At 47.1% G+C, this 18,794-nt stretch overlaps 1 protein-coding gene and 1 non-coding gene across 2 annotated transcripts in view; one reads left to right on the top strand and one right to left on the bottom strand.

Annotated features, from left to right (window-relative positions):
• The window catches only part of LOC8024703 (CCAAT/enhancer-binding protein zeta), a 49,821-nt gene extending 41,697 nt beyond the window's left edge, over window positions 1-8,124 (top strand). Inside the window, exons 13-16 of the mRNA XM_040210231.3 lie at window positions 2,676-2,739; window positions 6,535-6,571; window positions 7,333-7,414; window positions 7,813-8,124. Of these exons, the coding sequence (XP_040066165.1) occupies window positions 2,676-2,739; window positions 6,535-6,571; window positions 7,333-7,414; window positions 7,813-7,949 (320 nt within the window). The 3' untranslated portion in view covers window positions 7,950-8,124. The remainder of the gene's footprint in view (window positions 1-2,675; window positions 2,740-6,534; window positions 6,572-7,332; window positions 7,415-7,812) is intronic.
• Window positions 8,125-13,607: 5,483 nt separating this feature from the next.
• LOC115316431 lies at window positions 13,608-13,772 on the bottom strand. Its single transcript, XR_005715442.1, has one exon. It is a non-coding gene; the product is annotated as a U1 spliceosomal RNA (small nuclear RNA).
• Between the last annotated feature and the right edge of the window lie 5,022 nt (window positions 13,773-18,794).

The raw sequence follows: 18,794 nt of genomic DNA, 5'->3' as shown, positions 1-18,794 counted from the left end.
CTCAGGTTTGGACCGACTGGACCGGTTTTGTGAGGCCATTGCGCGGTTCTCGCCGTGCTCTTTTGCTCCGTTGGTTCGCTCGTTCCGTCCACTTTCTCTCTTACGTGAGAGGGCAAAAGTCTTCTCGCACTCACCCAATGACGCTCTGCTGTTGACGCGCGCTCTTACGACGTCACCAGGGCGTAGGCCCATGGTTCCGCATCCCCAGTATGCACAATGTACGCGACGATGTGAAACCGAGGCGCAGCGACGACGCCGTTTGCGCGAAACCGCCGATGAAAACAATAGTATGCGGACAGTGGGCAGCGATTGAGGAAGGTGTGGCTGCATCCGAAACTGCCGGCGCTTGGAAGAACAGGCTGTCTCTCTGAAGACAACAAATCCTTGGCTAAATGCCGACGCATTTCGTTGAGAATCGGCGTAGCAACAGCGGCGATTTCGGGATCATTTTGTTTTTCACCTAAAAAGCATTTATTTCCTACTTTTTTGAGATTATCTCCAATGTTGGGTGGGTACTTGCCCGGTATTTTACGGTTATCACTGCAGTGATGGGATTGCTGCGCCAATTGCGCCAAACTGCGCCAAGGGCCTAACCCTGCTACATCCTGCTACATTTTCCCAAAATATGGGTAATCTGCGCCAAGCCTGCGCCAAAGGACCAATTTTGGTCGCCTTTCAAAATCAAAACTAAACTGAGTACCGTAATTGAGCATGCGTGAGCTAGCTGGCGCAAGCGGCCGCCTGGCAGGAAGTACCCTATATTAATCGTCCATCTGGTCCCTTGTATGGTTTTTCCCACCGTCTCTCGTTTCGCGCTCTCGTCGTCTCAAATGTCTCGTCTTGCGTCTTTTAACATTTTTTTTAACGATACGGTATTCGCGGGCGTGTGCTTTTGCTCCGACACAAGGGTACCGGGTACCAGCCATGCCGTCATGCTGTGAAACGAAACCCCTTTTTTGCATGGCGGGAGTTACTTTATGAGCTGAAGCACTCGCTTCTGAAAGCAACGGCCGTGAGAAAACTATATTTGGTCCCTACCTGCCACTCACTGGGAGGCAGGGACCACAACGACAGTGGTCGTGCACAACCATAGTGACCGTGGTCATGCAACGTCGGGTGTTGGCATCCCCGCGTCGCTGCAGATATGGCGCTTTCTAAACTGTATCATAAGGACCGCCGCATGTTAATCAACATTCCTTTTCTTGTTTAAATCATACGCTACTACAAAAATCCCTCTTTCGCTCAAAGACTGCTGTGTCAAAGTTTTGATTACCTAGGTTTCTCTCGGTGGGCTTTCTTTCGAGAGGAACTCCGGCATGTGAAAAATCTGCCGTGAAAGAAAGTTGGTGGCGAGGAGTGAACTAAAGAAAATAATGCAATGTCTGCTCGCTGAACCCGCACAGTGTGTTTGTTTGTCTTGAGTTCAGCTGTTGCACAAAGCGCTCCAAGAACTTTTTGACCCTGGCTTACGATGTCTTGCATCCATGCGCTCAGGTTCTTTTTTTTTCTGTGTTTAGTTTGTACCTTGCCTGCCAACCGGGCAAGCACAGGCCGCTGGACTGCTTTTTGTCATATGCTGGACGGTTACATTTTGCATACGTTTCTGGTAACCAGTTGGCGGCGGATTGGAGTGGCATGGTTTCCGTTTCAATCGAATAGCCATGTCTGCTCGCGCAACTAAGCACGTGCAACTGCAAACCGGCCGAAGTTGTCCTCATGTGCATGCCAACATGAAGGCACGACAGAGCCACCAACCGGGACGCTTGCAATTCATTGTCTTATGTTTGCTTACCTTTGACGAAAATCTGGCACATTGGGAATTAGTAAAACGGTGGCAAGTCGTTCTTTGCAAATCGCTCGGCAACGCCTACAGCAATGTATGTGCACTTGTGGGATGTCTCAATGTCTCTTTGGAGGCATTAAGAGTGGACATTCATTACTAGCCGAAGGCAAAGCAAGGCTTGCAGCAGCCTTGCAGAAAGTTTCGAAAAGCAAAAAGGAAAGCACCCGCTAGTCGTAATGCACCTTAGTCTTGTGTACAATTTCGAATTGCACTGCAGTAGTTGCGTGTTTCATCAGCCGGAGACTGCCTTTATTTATTATATAACTAGTCAACCTATGTGATATTTACTACTAAGCTGATCATTTTGAAATATAGTTTAATATGTGCAGTTTGGTTCATATTTATCTGTAACGGGTACAGATATATGTATCATTTATCTGAAGCATTGCAAAATGTGTCATGTCATTGGCATTTCAGTTACATGCTGAAAGTCGTCTAACTTGACCATAATTTGTTTTTTGCAGCGAGCAAAGTGCCCTTCGTTTGTCCAGCATTTAAAACGAATATGTTTATTTTTCTAAGAATATCTGCTCCAAAAACCACTTTTGCTGCTTTGGAGCACTGTTTTGGCTGCTTCAAAAGCCACTTTTTCTGCTCCAAAACACTGTTTTGGCTGCCCCAAAGGTGACTTTTGCTGCTTTAAAACACTGTTTTGGCTGCTCCGAAAGGTGCTCCAAAACGGCTTAGGCCAATCACATCACTGTCACTGATACGGTACCAGCTCCCTAGGGTCGTCAGCTCTGTTTTCACTATCACTTCTCACAGTTCCTTCCCGAGTTTGCTTTAATAACAAAGAAAGCAGACCACAGCAGTGCATATTGTTTGATTGCAGACGAGTTTGGCGATGCTGGTCCCTCTAAACGCAAGGGAAAGCCAGGGAGACCAAAGGACAAGTCGTGAGTCGTCCTTCGTCTTCTAACTTTTTGCTTAACTCTCGTTTGAACATGTTTGCTCCACCTCATGATATTCACTACTGTATACAGTAAAACCCGTTTAGAACGAACCCATGTACAGCGAATTATTGTCGATATCGAACTAATGGAAAATTTAAATAAAAATGCATGTAAAAAGTACTTTTTATATAAAACAACATTGGCTACTGTAAACGACTTAATTTTCGCGAGGACCTAATTTTTGCGAATCTTGCGAATCGCCTACTATTTGCGAAAAATAGGTCCCACAAACAATTCCTATAAAATGTAAACACGTTGGAATCTGTATTGAGATCCCACCGTGTCACGAAAAATAGAACCCGCAAATTTTTCTAAAACTTCACCTTTTACTTAAATCGCAAGATTTTGAGCCTGCGAAAAATAAGACGTTTACAGTACTATATCAAACTTTTTCCCCCCGGGAAGGCTTTTAAAAACGCGCAAACAATCGTCGTCTAGCCTGTCCCTTCCCCCAAAAAAGAAGTAGGAAAGAAAGAAAATTCCAAAAGCTCCAGTTGCGAGCAAAATTGAGCGAAGAGAAGCGATTCAGAAGGGGAGATAAGCTAAAAAAACAAACTGCACGCTTGCAAAAAAACAAAAAAACAAAAAAAAACTTTTCAGCGCGTTGTTACAAGGCAGAAGTGAAGAGATCAGAAAGGAAGAGAAGCTCTTGCTTTACAACGAACTCATCTTCGAAGTTCGTTGTAAATGTTTTTTGCTATATTGAACTACTTGCTATATTGAACTGATCGTAGCATTTCCTGCTGTTCGTTATAAACGGGTTTGACTGTATGGGTAGTGTGTGCGGATAAACTCTTTTCTTTTCTCTTTTTTCTGCAAATTAAGGTCTTATAATCACTCAAAATCGATCAGACTTGTTTGACTGTTTCCCTCGGTGCAATGCTTTCCTTTCCTGAAATTCTGATTATGTTTTTCAAGTACAGTGTAGACCGCATATAACGTATGTCGCGGGAGTCGCGAAAATCCGCACTATAAGCGGTACCGCGTTATAACCAAAACATCAATTTTTCAGGCCAAAATACATGCCATGAGACAACTTACCTTTGTAAAAGAATTTATTTTATGTTAGATGAAAAATAAAGCTTAGTTTGAGGAAAGTCTTTATTTCACCAGACTAGTACAGTTCTGTCTCAAGTGTGTCACACATTTTGAAAGAAATTAGCGGCTTTTGCCTGGCGCAGCCTTTTAACCCGCGGACGTCCGTCCGCGGGTTGCGGACGGACGTTGCGAGCGTTCAGGATTGCTAACCCTAATCACTTTTCTCCGGAGATGAAAACCAGTGAAAAATCGCATCCTTCATACGGTACGCGCCAGTAATACCTTGAACTTCAGCACACGCATGAAATGCGCCAAAGTAAGAAATCCGGGCGATGTACTGTAGTCGAAGTAAACAAACACGACGACACGGGCGTTTCTGCCGTCTTGAGAGCGCCGCCACGACATCGCCGCACGAGTAGGTGAATCTTCCCTTCTAGTACATGCTGGGTTATCATAGCGACACACAACGAAAATTCACAGTCAAGGATAGCGCTTTTACGCAGAACGATGAGATGAACTCCGTCTACGACGACGATCACAACCGACACCATGTTTGCGGAGCAGCAGCCGGCCCGTGGCCGGCACGCAACGCGCGCGAACACTTCTCCTCGATTTGCGATTGGTCTGTCGGTGCGGTTGTTTGTTACGCAGCGGAGGGACGCACGCACGTGAACGACACGTGCGTGCGTCCCTCTGTCGCTACGGCGACTGAAGCCTCTCTCTTCGCTTTCCCCACTTCTTCGAGCAACATCCTCGCCCCGCGCCGTCAGCGCCGTTATCTAGTGTCGCACAGGGAAGCGTGCCCGCTGCTCCGGTCGTCGGCGCGGTCGGCGGGCTGTGCCAAAAACCGCACCATAGCCGGTATTTCCCTTCGCGCGCCTGCATTTTAAGCGGTATGTAAATACATGGAGTTCTATGGGAGGCGAACCGGTGGTTTAAAAAACCGCGTTATACACGGTCCTGCACTATAAGCGGTTACGTTGTAAGTGGTCTATACTGTACTGAGAAAATCAATGACATACCTAAAGCTGTCTTAGATATGAAAACTGGGGAACGTTGTAGGTCTCTCTCTGATTCTTTTGAGAAGAAATCACAACAAAAATTGCAATTACTATATATACTATGCTGATTTGCCCTGGCACAAAGCAAAGCTCCTGGATGATGCCCCTTCATAATCTCCAAAATGAAACATTGAGAGGTCTTTTTAAAAGTTGAGAGGTCAAACCACTCCGGATTTTTGCAAAAGGGATAAATGGTAGCTGCTATTCAATCTTTGTTTACTGTTTTTGCATACTAGCTACTTGATGGCATTTTGCGCTTGGGTTCCGGCCTTTGTACACGGCGGTAACAAATAAGTATACGGGAAGCAAAATTAAGTTAGCTTTGTGCAACTTTGTACAAGGTGTTTCACGAAATGCGGGCCAAATCGCTCCTGCTGAAAGTATGCATCGCGCATATTGGCCTCTGCCAAAGGGCCTATTTAGGAAAGTTAATGTATAGTATATTTAAGTTCTCAATCACTTCTAAATAACTTTTTAATTTGTTAGTTCAGAAGTAGGGCTTCAATTTGAAACTTTCTGTGCATCATTGAAACCACTACTAAATAGGAGCATTTTACAAAACATGAGGAATGCCCGTCATTTTACGGCGTTCCAAAAAAAAACGCTTAATTTGGATGTGTTTTACAGTTTCGGTTTCTTATCAAAGCGCAGCTCCACGCCACCGATCCTGCTCCGGGTCGCTAAAGCGCGCAGCTACTACTGCCTGGCTTCTCTCGTAGGAGAGAAAAAAATGTTGCGCGAGCCGGTGAAACAAAAAGCTCTACTATTTACTGTAGTGCTGTTCGAGTGACGTTGCAAAAATTAGCTTCGATTATGGGAGTCACTTGTTCCAGGCGAAGAATGCGTAAGGGTGCAAATTAGTTGCATTCTTGGGCCACTGGAGGGCAGCAGCGCAGGCACGGAGGTGCGTTTTGGAAGGAAACCGAACCTTCAAAACGTGTCTAAATTGGGCGATTTTCTGAACGACGTAAATGCTGCTTGTGTCTTCCATTTTTGTAGTGTGCTGACATGGGGATTTTGATAATGCCTAGAAAGTTTCTAATTAAAACATACATATTTAAATTTATTAGTTAAAAAATAAATTGCTCATAAGTAATTAAGAACCTCATTTACCAAAAAATAATTTTCCTAATAGGCCCTTTGGCATAGACCAATATGTCATCAACGTTTTTTCTGCTCAATTCATACTTTCTGCAGCAGTGATTTGGCCCGCATTTTATGAAACATTCTGTCGAGTGTTTTGACTTTCTTCATTGAAGGCATGCAGTGTCTGAGGAATGAAATATCTATGGTAGTCCTACTTTATACTAAATTTTAGTCTAGAGTAACCAAGAACAATTATACATTCACATGATTGACAGAACAGTCACAATATTGTGCAACAAGCACATTAAAATAAAACATGAAAACATTGAGCAACAAAGACTAATATGCCTCAAATGTGGACAGTCTCTTTGTCTTGTTGATGGCACTTTAAAGACTGTATACCAAGCTCCCAGTGCCCAATGCCAAAAGCCTTGCACAATACAATGGCACTTTTGGCAATGTTCACTGTACTAGAGACTGTCATGTGATGCCAAAACTCCCCTGACCGGGAAGTGCATGATGGGGCTCACTCTTTACATTTTGATTTCTACAGGTTCAGCATGTCCGGACTACTTGCCTCTGCCGAACAGGTGAGTCTCTTTTTCTTGTCTTCTTCGCAAATTAACCATTGATGGGAATGTACCTCAAGGCTGTGCCACTTGGCACAATTTGGCACAAACAAGGAATGTCTATTTCACCAAAATGTAATGAGCTTTGAGTAGTATCAATTTCATATGGGCACAGCTTCGGTGCATAGAGCCGGTAAAAACAATATATAAAGAGGCACAGAGCAGCGTACAAAAGCATGTGAGATTGTGGTCTTTCTGTAAATATTGTATCGTCTCTTGTTTTGTTGCTTTACTTTTAGTATGTATTCCCAGAAAGGTTGCATTGTTGTGAGTGGTATCTGTTTAATGCTAGCTCAAAATTACTGATAAATATAAAATACCAACTAGGGCAGAAAAGAATCCTGAGTGGTTGATAAACACAAGCAAAACAAGGACATTGACTCGTGCACGAAGAAATGCAAGACGCAACACCAAGGGCTCGAGTGAATTGGCTAAAACCTTAGCCATTGTGTAGAAATAGTTTCACCTCGTCTCGAAAGGAACATGCAAAGACTGTTCTCTTAGAGAAGCGAGATGTTTAGTGAACAGGTTTTCTTGCACAATACTTGTTGGGTTGAGATATTAGAAAGTTAGGTCTGTGTAGCAGTAACCAGGCTTAGTTTTCTATTATGAAGAACTAGGCTATGAAAAACTAGAAGCCAGTTTTGTACATTATGCAGAACAGATATTTTTAAGTAAGCACACGAAGGCAGGTTATTAAGATTTGATATTTTATTTTTCAGTTTTCGCATCTCCTGGACGAAAATGCAGCAGCTGGCGTGGACACAACGTCAGCGCAAGCTCTGTCCAACAAGGACAAAGCGAGTGAGTAGCCTTTTGTGGCGATGGCCATAGAGGTTACATCATGACTTCGGCGACAATCCTTTGTTCTGGTCTTTGTCTTTTGTCCCCGAAGGCTTTTTAATTTGCCATCTTCTCAGAATTATAGAGCTCGATTCTGTGCTGACTTTACTGAACAACTTAGGGACTCTAGTTTCAAAGTGGTTTTAACTATAAGATGGCTAGTGAGGCATGTCATCAGCGACGCAATGGGGTGGTTAAATGTCTGCACTTTATTCGGCCGGCAAACAGCCACCTTCAAGATCGTACGAGTCACACAAGCTACTGCTTCTTTTTTATATTTTCATGATCAAATCATTGTTGTTCATCATGCTGAGGTGAAATTGCAAAGAAAACTTGATGGTTTGGTTTGTTATCTTCAGGTGCCAAACAACTGAAATGGGAGATGAACCGAGACGCCTGGGTTCGCGGACACGACTGGCGAAGCCGCAAGAGGAAGTTCGGCGGCTCCGGGAAACGTGGCGGAAAGGCGTTTGGGAAGAAGAAAGCGCGTTCATAAACTGCACAAGCGACCGCTGCTCATGTGGTGCTCCCACCTTCACAGTTATACTCTATTGATCATCTTTTGGCTGTATTCATTACGAGCTGCTCAGGGCACATGGGATCCCAGGACAATGAAACGAGCTGCATTGTATACAAAATAGATTCCTAAGAAAAAGGCTCGTCTAAAAGCACTGCGAGGGTTTCTGGAACATACGGAGACACGAAGGCTGCGCATCCTGGGAATGTTTGACTCCCTGGTGATGGATTCTACATACAAACCGTGGACTGTGGCTTTACTCCTAATGTAGAATTGCATTCTTACTGAAGCTAACTTTGATTTAGCCTTGAAAGTCAAGGTGTGTCACGGTCAAAGATAGTTAGCTTAGTTGGCCGATTGTCAGCCGCAAGATTTGCGCTGGCCATGCAATGCATCTGTGAAAAAGAAAAAAAAATAGCAACAACCTTTTCTTTGAAAAGATTTTGCCAGCTGCAAATAGTTAAAAAATACACGAAAAAAAAAATGAAAAAAAAAGGAGGACGTGGCAACGCTAGACACAGCATCGAGTGTCTGGAAGGCAAAGACTGGAGTTAGCACCCACTGCTCTCTCTTAAAGTGCAATTTTGCGTAGATCAAAATAGAACTGCACTTTTTATTTTCTGCATTTAGGTTCACATGCTCTTGGGGCTCAGTCACAACATTCCTCTAATATTTGAGTACCTTCTTCCCACCTGAACTTGTGGAAAGTAATAAGCAGAGCAACTGTGAGGCAGCTGCCGATCTAATGACATCGGGTAAGCGACAAAACGTTCTGCGACAAGGAACTGCTGAGCTTCCTATTGGGACAAAGCAGTGACACGTCATCCCATGTGGTTCGACAAGCTTTCTGGGATCTTCTCGGTGGGCTCATTGACAAGGGTTGCACTATTGCCACGAGGCATTTGAAAGCGCGACTCTCATTTCACTTTCTGGAGTAAGCTGTTATCACTTCACCACGAGGAAAAGCATTGGGTTGTTGGCAATTTGTTTTCCTTTATGAACACACGAGTCGGCAAGATTCAAATGAGCATGCCACGCATGCTGTGACACTGATTTTTAACGGACCACTGGTAAAGTAGTTATTCATTCCTAGACTTTTACTAAAATGTGATCTACAAGAAAAAAACAAAACAAAAATTGCGTATCAAAGTACCAAGGCCTTTTTTTTTTTTTTCCCACGGGAACTGCCAGTTGAGAATAGGCTGCTCATGGTTGTCCGATCTCTTTTCCCCAGTCACGTGCGTAGGCAGAGATTAAAAATAATACAATTCGCAAGCCATTATATTTATCGCTATCAAAACGCTAAAGTATGTTGGTTAAGAACGCTTGGGACATTTGTGAGCAGTGGAACTGCGCTGCCAGGAACGTGTCTCCGGCCGGTGCGTTTAGCCAAGTTTAGCGTCCCGTTCCACCCATGCCTCGAAAGCGGTCCCAAAGTGGCGACAAACGACGTCGCAGAAGCCGGAGCGTCACGCTACAGTGTTCTAGGGTCACGCTGTTGGATGTCGCAATCTTGGTGATTGGCCGTAAAAATGCTGGCAAAACCCACAACCGAACGTGAGTGTCGCCGTCGTCGCGCCGTCCCAACTTACGGCTGCTGAAGGTTCCGTAGCATGGAGAATAGAAGGGTAGGAGAGGGCATGACGTCGGCCGCGTAGCCTCCACAAGCCATGCTCCCTTGTAGGAATCCTCCTACAATCAACCATCCATCTCGCACGTGACATGTCAAGCGCACCAATAGCCAGACAGATCTGCGGTCACGTTGGCCACAACATCGTTTAAACTTTCTATGACTAGGCTTCACCGATATTGCAACGTGCCCTTTCCTTGTTCCGTAGACTGCCAAACTGGGGAGTAACCAGAGTAACCTTCTGCAGAATAGGCGTCTGCCACATCCACCCCAGCTGTCGTAACGCCGACAAGATCGCGGTCGGCGACAACGCGGCACCCTTGTGATTTCATCAGGTGGAAATCGGAAAACCAATTTCTTGGTCGCGGTAAATGCACCAGTTTGAAACGCGTTTCCGGCACCATGTTGAAACAAACCCTCAAGTACAGGGTGTCACAAAAGAAAATTTACACGGTCTTTTTTACCGCAAAAATAAACATAGGCATTGCCTAACGCTCATTCCCTGCCCAAAGGTAGAGCTAGAGCTCACAACCAGATGCAAAAGTTTCAGCCCGATCCGATTACTTAATCAAAAGTTATAAGTGATTTTCTGACAATTTCAATGGGGAAATGGAGCCCATTTTTGCCAGTTTTCGGTTTCTGGTGCCATAGAGCCCCACGTGTTTGAAAACTGCGTCGGCCGCCATTTTCCCATTGAAATTTTCGGAAAATCACTTATAACTTTTGATTAAGTTATCGGATCGGGCTGAAACTTTGGCATCTGGTTGTGACCTCTTTGGACGGAGGATGATCGTTCGGCGATGCCTATTATTTTTGCGGTAAAAAAGACCGTGTAAATTTTCTTTTGTGACACCCTGCACTTCTGGAGTCTCCGAAGTGACGTTCCTCCTTGCTGGTCTTCTAGTATGGGTTTCACTGTTTTTCTCGGCAAGTACTATGTGACTTCGTAGAGTCAAAGAAATCGATTAAAATACTATTACGGCACGGATAGACAAATTTACAACCAGCATGTTACACATCAATGATCACTTGTGATGGGACGAATCTTTATTCGAATCGAGAGTCGGAGCCCAATCTGAAGATTCGGAAGAGTAGCCGAATCTCATCGATTTGGAAAAGTTTGGAACGATTCGGAGCATTGCCATGGTCCCCAGATCACGTTAGTTGTGTTTCAATATTTCGTGATATTAAGTTCACTAAATTCTACAAAGTGCACAAAATGACGTCATATAATATCATAGTAATAAATGAAATGTTCCGCTTTGTTTATATTATTTTGGATGTTTGTCGAGAACTGTAGCCAGACATGGCGGGGAAATTGGTTTCGGTTCCGGATTACGACCAAAATAGGCATGCTTGGTGCACGTGGAAATACAAGCGCATGTTTTCATCGCCGATGAAGATCGATGCCGTACGTGCTGTTCGGTACGGACCCATTTCGTGCCCATAATTACGGTCATAGTGGCACACACCACACAAGCGAGTATGTTCGATTCGATTATCTCGAACGTGTGTCCACTGAGGTATTGTTGTCGGAACACGGGAAACAATCTGAAACTCCTTGCGCCATACTATTACAGTCTCCTGTACTGCATTTGTACCTTTCTGGTTAATGATATCTGGTTTAGTTACAGTAACGCTTCACGGCCGGCTTGCTGCTGAGAACGGAGAAACGACAATGTAAATTAGCGATTTTTTTTTGGTTACCGGTTTTGGTACGTGGTCGAAGTTGTGACGAGCAACATTCATCTCAGACATACGCAGCTCTAGAGAAGGAGACAAATTATTTCCTTGCCTGAATATACTTATTGTGCGTTGCGCCACAATATGTATAATACACAGCGTTTCGCTACATGTTACCGATAACCACAAAACCGCACAGAAACCGAGACTGCATTGGTTAGGCCTATGCCAACCACACCCGTTTTTAAACAGGCCCTGTTCAAAAACGGGCCACGGTTTAGAATGACAGTACAGTGCATACCATACTTTGAAATATACAAAACAAAATCTGGTTAAATGCAGTAACAGTGAAGAACGAAGTGGAAGCTCTTCCCACCTCTTTCCACTTTAGTCGTGCGAACGGTGGAAAGGAGGTGTTGGTTTGCTCCGCTGAAGTGGAAAGGGGCGGGAGGAGTTTCCACTTCGTTCTTGACCTGTTACCGACTATATATATATATATTTACATACACACATATACATATACAGGGTGATTCAAGGAGACGCCAGGCTCTTTAAATCGACCGCAAAATTCGGTTTCTTAATCGAATTTTGCGGTCAGCTATGTGCAGCGTTGCCCACAGATGGTGCATTTTTTTTTGTGAAATTTGCAAAGAGCGAACTTACCCGAGGAAAAAGTAAAGAAAGAAAAAGGCTTAGCTCGTAAGATAGACAGGTGGGGAAACGGCCCATAAAAACCTACCGCAGCGCCGTGACCGGATTGTGTACTCGTCTGCTTGCGGGTGGCTTGCGGGTACCCCCGATTTGCGACAGATGGCGCTGCGGCGAGAAGAAAAAAAAAAAAAAAAAGAGGACTGGGGCCCTAAACTCGTGAAACACAAAGTTCGGGCCGAAGTTGACGGAGCGCACCGATTGGACAACCACGACGATGACTTCGCGTTTTTGTCGCCGACGTCCAATCAGCGCGCCCCGCGAACTTTCGGCTCCAACTTTGTGTTTGACGAGTTTAGGGCTCCTGGTGGAGAAAGATCTACCTTAGGGGGCAATAACACGCAAATGCCCCCAGGCTTGGGCATGAATATTGTTCGAGCCCGCCCGATCTAAAGGGAACAGCCGCATCATCATCATCATCATCAAAAAATTGTAATCGAATTTGCATGGAACTCTATGGGAGAGTGCGCAAAATAAACTGAGAGCACGACAGTCCTCCATTGAAAACCCACGAGAAACCTTCTCCGTCAGTTTAAAGGCCGACGACCAGACTCGAGATTCTGCAAGGCAGAAGACCCTCCTCTCCACGCCTTTGGGCGAGGGAAGCGAAGGATGGAAAGAAGGGACCAAGAGGGGCGGGCGTGGGTGGAAAGGGTAGGAGGGAGAGGAGGAAGCGGGCGAAAAGTGGAAAGCGCGAACTGGTCGTCGGTCTTTAACCGGTCGCCAGCGTTCGCCCACCTGGAGTGAGAGTTCGCGGTGCTCCACATAGATGGCGCCACAGAAAAAGAGAAAACCGAGGGGGACACAATCGGGTCACTCATTTGGCTCTCGTTTCACCACCTGTCTATCTTACACCCTGGATCAGTGCCAGCGACGCCACCGGTCTTCAAACAACACAGCACCGTTTCGCACACAGAGACAAGAGATGGCGCAAACGGTCGCGACGCCAACCGCCGCCAACGAACGCGCATACCGGCGTCTTTAGCAGACAAGGAACTGCAGTTCCTTGTTGTTACCGCGCCTGTTTTTGCTTCTGCGACTGTCGCCGTCTGCGGAACGCGCGCCGCTTTTGATTCGAAAAGATCGTCTACAAAGACGCCGGCTCTCGGCGCCGTATGCTCGTTCGTTGCCTCATCTCTTGGCTCCCGTGCGAAACGGCGCCGTGTTGTTTGTCTTGAAGACCGGTGGCGTCGCTGTGTTTCCATAGGAGCTAAGCCTTTTTCTTTCTTTACCTTTTCCTCAGGTAAGTTCACTCTTTGCGAATTTTACACAAAAAAAAAAAAAAAAAAAAATGCACCATCTGCGGGCAACGCTGCACAAAGTCGTAGCGCGATAGGTTAAGAAACCGAATTTTGCGGTCGATTTAAAGTGCCTGGTGTCTCCTTGAATCACCCTGTATATATAAAAAAAACACAATTGACTGCATTTGCGAGGTTTACGTCAAGATTCACGCTGCCGTCTGCAACCAGCGACGAATCTCCGAAACTGCCGAATATTCGTCGCGGGAAGTTCGATAATTTCCGAATCTGTCCAAACCTCCGGCGATTCAGCGCAGTCGAGCTTCGTGCGCACGCAGGCCACGCCGAAGTAGTTCTTATTTTGGCACTTGAATAGGAAGGGGGATAGCGCGAACGCTGCTCCCCCACTACCAAAAATTGCATGTCCCATCTATCTCAGTTTGAGAAAGTGGCAGGGGTCAACACGGCCGCTGTGCAATGGCCGCGCCTCGCCCTGAGGGCTCTGCCTCATTGATCACAGAGGCCCCGACACCAGGTAAGTATGAAGATTACTAACGAGAAAACAGACGTCTTTCCAGACGAGGTCCCCGTTTCGTTCGGTGAGTTGGTTTAGATTATTGAAAAACATTTAATATATGTTATAGTTTGAGCGCTTTCGATTCAATCTTGAATGATACCCAGGGGTTTGCCAACGTTCTCTTATCTCTCTAATCTCTTATTTTGGCAGGTGTATTTGTTATCGCGATTTTTATTATCATTTGGGAGCGCGCCGGGGTCGACTTTTCTGGAACGTGCTTATTTCATGGGCGATCGGGACCGAGACGGACGTGTTCAATTCGCCGCTCCAGCAGTGTTATAAACATAAAAATTGCGTACCGTAACCCCCCCCCCCCCCCCCCCCCCCATCCCCCCCGCCCCCCCCCCCCCCCCCCCAAAAAAAAAGTATTTGTTAATTGTGCGAGTCGGCGTTATAAGCTCTTGAAGCCGCGCCAAACGACATCTAAAGTCCCATTTCCCATGGAGGGAAGCCTGGATCGCTAAACTCGTCAAACACGAAGATTCTTTGTGTTATGAAAGAGTGAGGGGTGGAGCCGAAAGATTGCCGGGAAGTTTTCTTTTCTCCCAAACCCGCAGATCCGTTTATCGTCGTGACGTTTTCATCAAAGGGGCGAAAAATCCCTACCACTCCCTAGGCGCAGAACAAGAGCTGCACGGCTGCACGAGAGAGCGCACGGAGACGACCGTGGTTTATACGTATGACGTAACGAGAAAGATTATCAGCTGAGACCCAACAGGTTTGATAGTCTATAAAAAGCACGGCCGTGGCTTGGAAGAATTGCATTCTAAAATCCACACCGTCGAAGTTGACAGTCTGATATCGTTCTTATTTCCGCCGATAAAGCAGAATTTTCTGAAAAACGTCCCTGCCGTTCCTTTGGGTTCTCGGCTTTTTGAATATGATCAAAGTGTATCCCGACGTGGCTAGGTCAGAACCAGCCGAGTAGCGTCGTCCACTTTCGGGCGGATTTTGCCTCCGGGCAGTTGTCCCCCCAGCGGCGGGAGAAAATAATTTTCAAAGCGTCGGTGCAGTCGGCTTTCATAGATTAGCCAGACCGGGATCAATTCTGCATTCATCAACGAAAAGAAGAGTCATGTAAGGCTGTCAATGTTGACGGTAATGTTTCAAGAACGCGATGACTCCAAGCTTTCATCGTACACAATCAAACTTGTCTTCGTCGATTCGAACACGCACCTTTGAATTTGTCGCTCCCAACTGATAATCCTGACTCTGACGCACGGTGTAAGATAATACTCTTCAGGTAAGGACAGCGCGCTCCTCGCGCAGGGCAGATAAAGTTCGCTTTTCACTCTCTCTCTTTCTCTCTCTCACTATGGTTTCAAGCGGCGCCGGCAGATGACTCGTCGACCTATGGGCACGTAGAGTTCGGGAGCCAGAGTTGCGCATTTGTTTTCCCCGCGCCGCCACGCCGCTATTCGCCGAGATCCATCACGTGAGGAGCAAAGCATCCGGTGGCGTGCAAGAAAGCCAACTTTACGGTCGCTCCGCCGACGTTTCTCGCGCCCCGGCGTACGTTTCCCTGCTTTCGCCCTCCTCCACCTCCTCTCCTGTTTTCCATGCGCGGCGGCGCGCGCGGCGCCGCTATTCGCCAAATTTAGTCACGTGAGGAGCAAAGCATCCAGCTCGTGCGGGAAAGCCGGCGCTACGGCCACTCGCCGAGGCTGAATGCGCAACTCTGCCACCGTAGGTAGCTATACAGGAACTCTATGGGCACGGCAAAGACTGCTCGTGCCGCCTCATGCTCCACACGCGCAGAGCTCCAGCGACGTTGTCGCTCGTGCAGAAAGACCACGGTGTACCGGGCTGTCATGGCAACAAGACCATTTTTTTCGCTCTCACACAGTTTCGTCGTTTGGCCGCCGGCGACACTGTCAGCCGCGGGCACGGTGGCCTCGGAATAATGCAGCCTTTCGGATGCCCGTCGAACGAACACTATCTGATTCCTCGCGCCACACGTTCAGCCCCACCGTGTCCTCACCTAAAGGGGTATCCACACGAAGGAGAACTCCGCGGACGGATGTCGTGACGTCAACAACCCGGGAAACTCCGTCCCCGGCTCCGCCGCGTGCACATGCGGATCATTCGTGCTGACAGCACGAAGCCTCCGCGCCTCCGCCACGGAGGAGAACGAGACAACGGCGCCACGAGGCGTCAAAAAGGGATGACGTATGTCTCACGTGATGCGCGCTCCGCGGAGGAAAGGAGCGGATTTCTCCTTCGTGTGGATACCCCTTAAGGGGTATCCACACGAAGGAGAACTCCGCGGACGGATGTCGTGACGTCAACATCCCGGGAAACTCCGTCCCCGGCTCCGCCGCGTGCACTTGCGGAGCTTTCGTGCTGTCAGCACAAAGCCTCCGCGCCTCGGCCACGGAGGAGAACGCGCCGCGAGGCGTCAAAAAGGGATGACGTATGTCTCACGTGATGCGCGATCCGCGGAGGAACGTGGCGGATTTCTCCTTTGTGTAGATCCCCCTTTATAGCCGATTCACACGACGGACCAAATCGCGATTTTCGTCCGCGGACCGTGTACCACGTGACCGTCACGTCACCGATTCCTGCGATCCGCGCCTGCTCCGCGGAGGCGCGGACTGATAAAGTCGAGCGCCTTTTTCACTCGCGGACGTTTGGCGGCAGACTGACTTGGAAAGCATTTAGTCTGGCAACGGTACATGGTTTTCTTGGTATTTTGCTTCTGTGCGTTCAAAACAAAAATGGCGCGTCGTTGCGTTTTGTGCGTTTGTTGGTTCATTTTGTCGTACGATTCTTGGTTCCACGCGTGAGAGAAACTCCAGAAACTTTGTCCGGCTGACGCGACGCAGATTCCGGTGCTCCTCCGGGTCCGTGTCAAGAAGCTCCCGTCAAAACTAGTCTAGCACGCCGCGATAATTCTTCCTCGTCCAATCAGGATTTCACCGAGCAAGCCCTCTCTTGTGGATGTGGTGTGCTTGAGTGTTGTGCACGAGCGCGGAGTGTGTGAAGACATCTCCAAACGCCCCTCCGCGAGTCCAGAAGTTTGTCCCGTCTACGCCGAAGCTTTCTCGGGCAGGATCATGCCTGTGTCACTGTCATGCTTTGGGTTAGTAAAGTTAGTGGCGCTTCGCGCGAAGCCTGTCGCGGTGTTTTGTTCTCGATCTGTACGTAGCAGCGGCGTACGATTCTTTATCGCGGTAGCAACCGTCGATTTCTCTCTTGGACAACGGTGCTACTGTGCGATGTTGGAGTTTCGCGGCACTGTGGGGTGCGAACAGGTTCGGTCCGTCCTCACTGGCGTCTGCTCGTCGTCTCCCTCGTGTGGATGCGCTTGGGAGACGGACGAACCGCGGATATGTCGTCACGTGATCAATCCGTCCGCGGATCAGTCCGTCGTGTGAATCTATTCACACGAGGGAGAAATCCCGGGGATTTCTCCCCGGCACGCGCATCCCACGACGAAAGCGTCAGGCTTTGCAATGTGCAAAAGCCTCGCGTTTTCATCTCGTGATGCGCGCGTGCCGGGGAGAAATCCCCGGGATTTCTCTCTCGTGTGAATACGCCTTTAAAGGGATACTGAAGCGAAACTTGAAATACACCTATTATGGTCAGAAATAGGTTCAATATGATCAATGATATTCATAAATCATAATCGCGCGTTTGTATTTTGAACGGATGGCTATATTTTTCACCCTGATGGGCCCGATTGGGCGCGTGCTCAAAAATCGGCCATCGGAGAGCGCGATGCGTCTTGGGATATTGGGCGCATTCGTGACGTCACTTGTGCCAGACGGGAAAGGCTACGGCGTGAATGTTGTGGTTACGAGCGTTGCCACTTGGTGGCGCGTCGACGATTTACGGAGAGGAGGGTTGTCGAAGCCAACGGAGTAATTAAGGGTATGAGTCGACAGCTTCGGTACGACGTAATGGAAGTAAACAGAGAAGTGTACGAGACTGGCTCCCGCCCTTTTGCAGATGGCATTCACTACAGTGAGGCCACGGGTTACAGGGTGGGGGATAGGATGGGCCGCACGGTGACTGCTTTTTTGGGGGGACCGAGGGCCCTGGGGGCACTGAAGTAATTGAAAACCCAACGAAGTCAGGAGAGGCACCCAGGGTTAAAAAGAGGAGAAAACGTAAGAACAGGTATAAAAAACAGCACAATCAGACATTGGATATATTAACATGCAGGGTGGTAGAAATAGGTTAAAATGGGAAGAGGTAGAGGAGCAACTTAGAAAGGAGGATTTAATGGTGTATGGGTTTGTGGAAACACATCTCAGAGACATGGAGCAGCCACCTTGCAACCCTGACTATGTGTGGGAAGAATGCAACAGAATGGAGGGAACGAGGAAGGGAGGTGGAGTTGGAGCATTTATTAAGAAGAATATGAACTTTCAAAGGATCAGAAAGGAGTGCGCCGAACATTTGTGGCTGAAAGGAAAAGTCGCTGGGGAATCAACAGTCCTTGGAGTGGTTTACTTATGGACAGGGACAGGTGCTAAAGAGGAAAACAGAAAAATGATTGATTGCATATCAAGAGACATTAGTGAACTAGATGAAGGCTCCGAAATAATTATTATGGGAGACATGAATGCCCATATTGAGGGTCTGGATGAGTATACGGACTCAACTGGAAGCATATTACTAGAACTGGTGGAAAAACATGACTTAGTTTTATGTCATACCAGTCAGAAGTGTGACGGGCACATAACTTGGGAAACTGGCAATCTGCATTCAACTATAGATTACGTACTCATGTCACACAAAATATATGGTAAGTTACAAGTAATGAAAATAGATGAAGAAGGTTCCAAAAGTCTTGGTAGTGATCACAAACGTATTAAGCTGAATTTTGCCAGAGAAGTAAATGCTGAAACTAGACAACATAATTCAAAGCAAACTTTCTGCAGCGACAAAGAGTTGGAAATAGTTGTTGAAAGAATAGAGGCAGCAGTTTCAGGGCAACGGCATACAGATTGGACCTATGAGAGCCTAACTAGGCTTTTTGC

Source organism: Ixodes scapularis, unplaced genomic scaffold, assembly GCF_016920785.2.
Source record: "Ixodes scapularis isolate PalLabHiFi unplaced genomic scaffold, ASM1692078v2 PGA_scaffold4__175_contigs__length_147842914, whole genome shotgun sequence".
NCBI classification, from domain to species: Eukaryota; Metazoa; Arthropoda; class Arachnida; order Ixodida; family Ixodidae; genus Ixodes; species Ixodes scapularis.
Note: the sequence above shows the minus strand (reverse complement) of the source record. Positions and strands in the feature narration are given on the sequence as shown.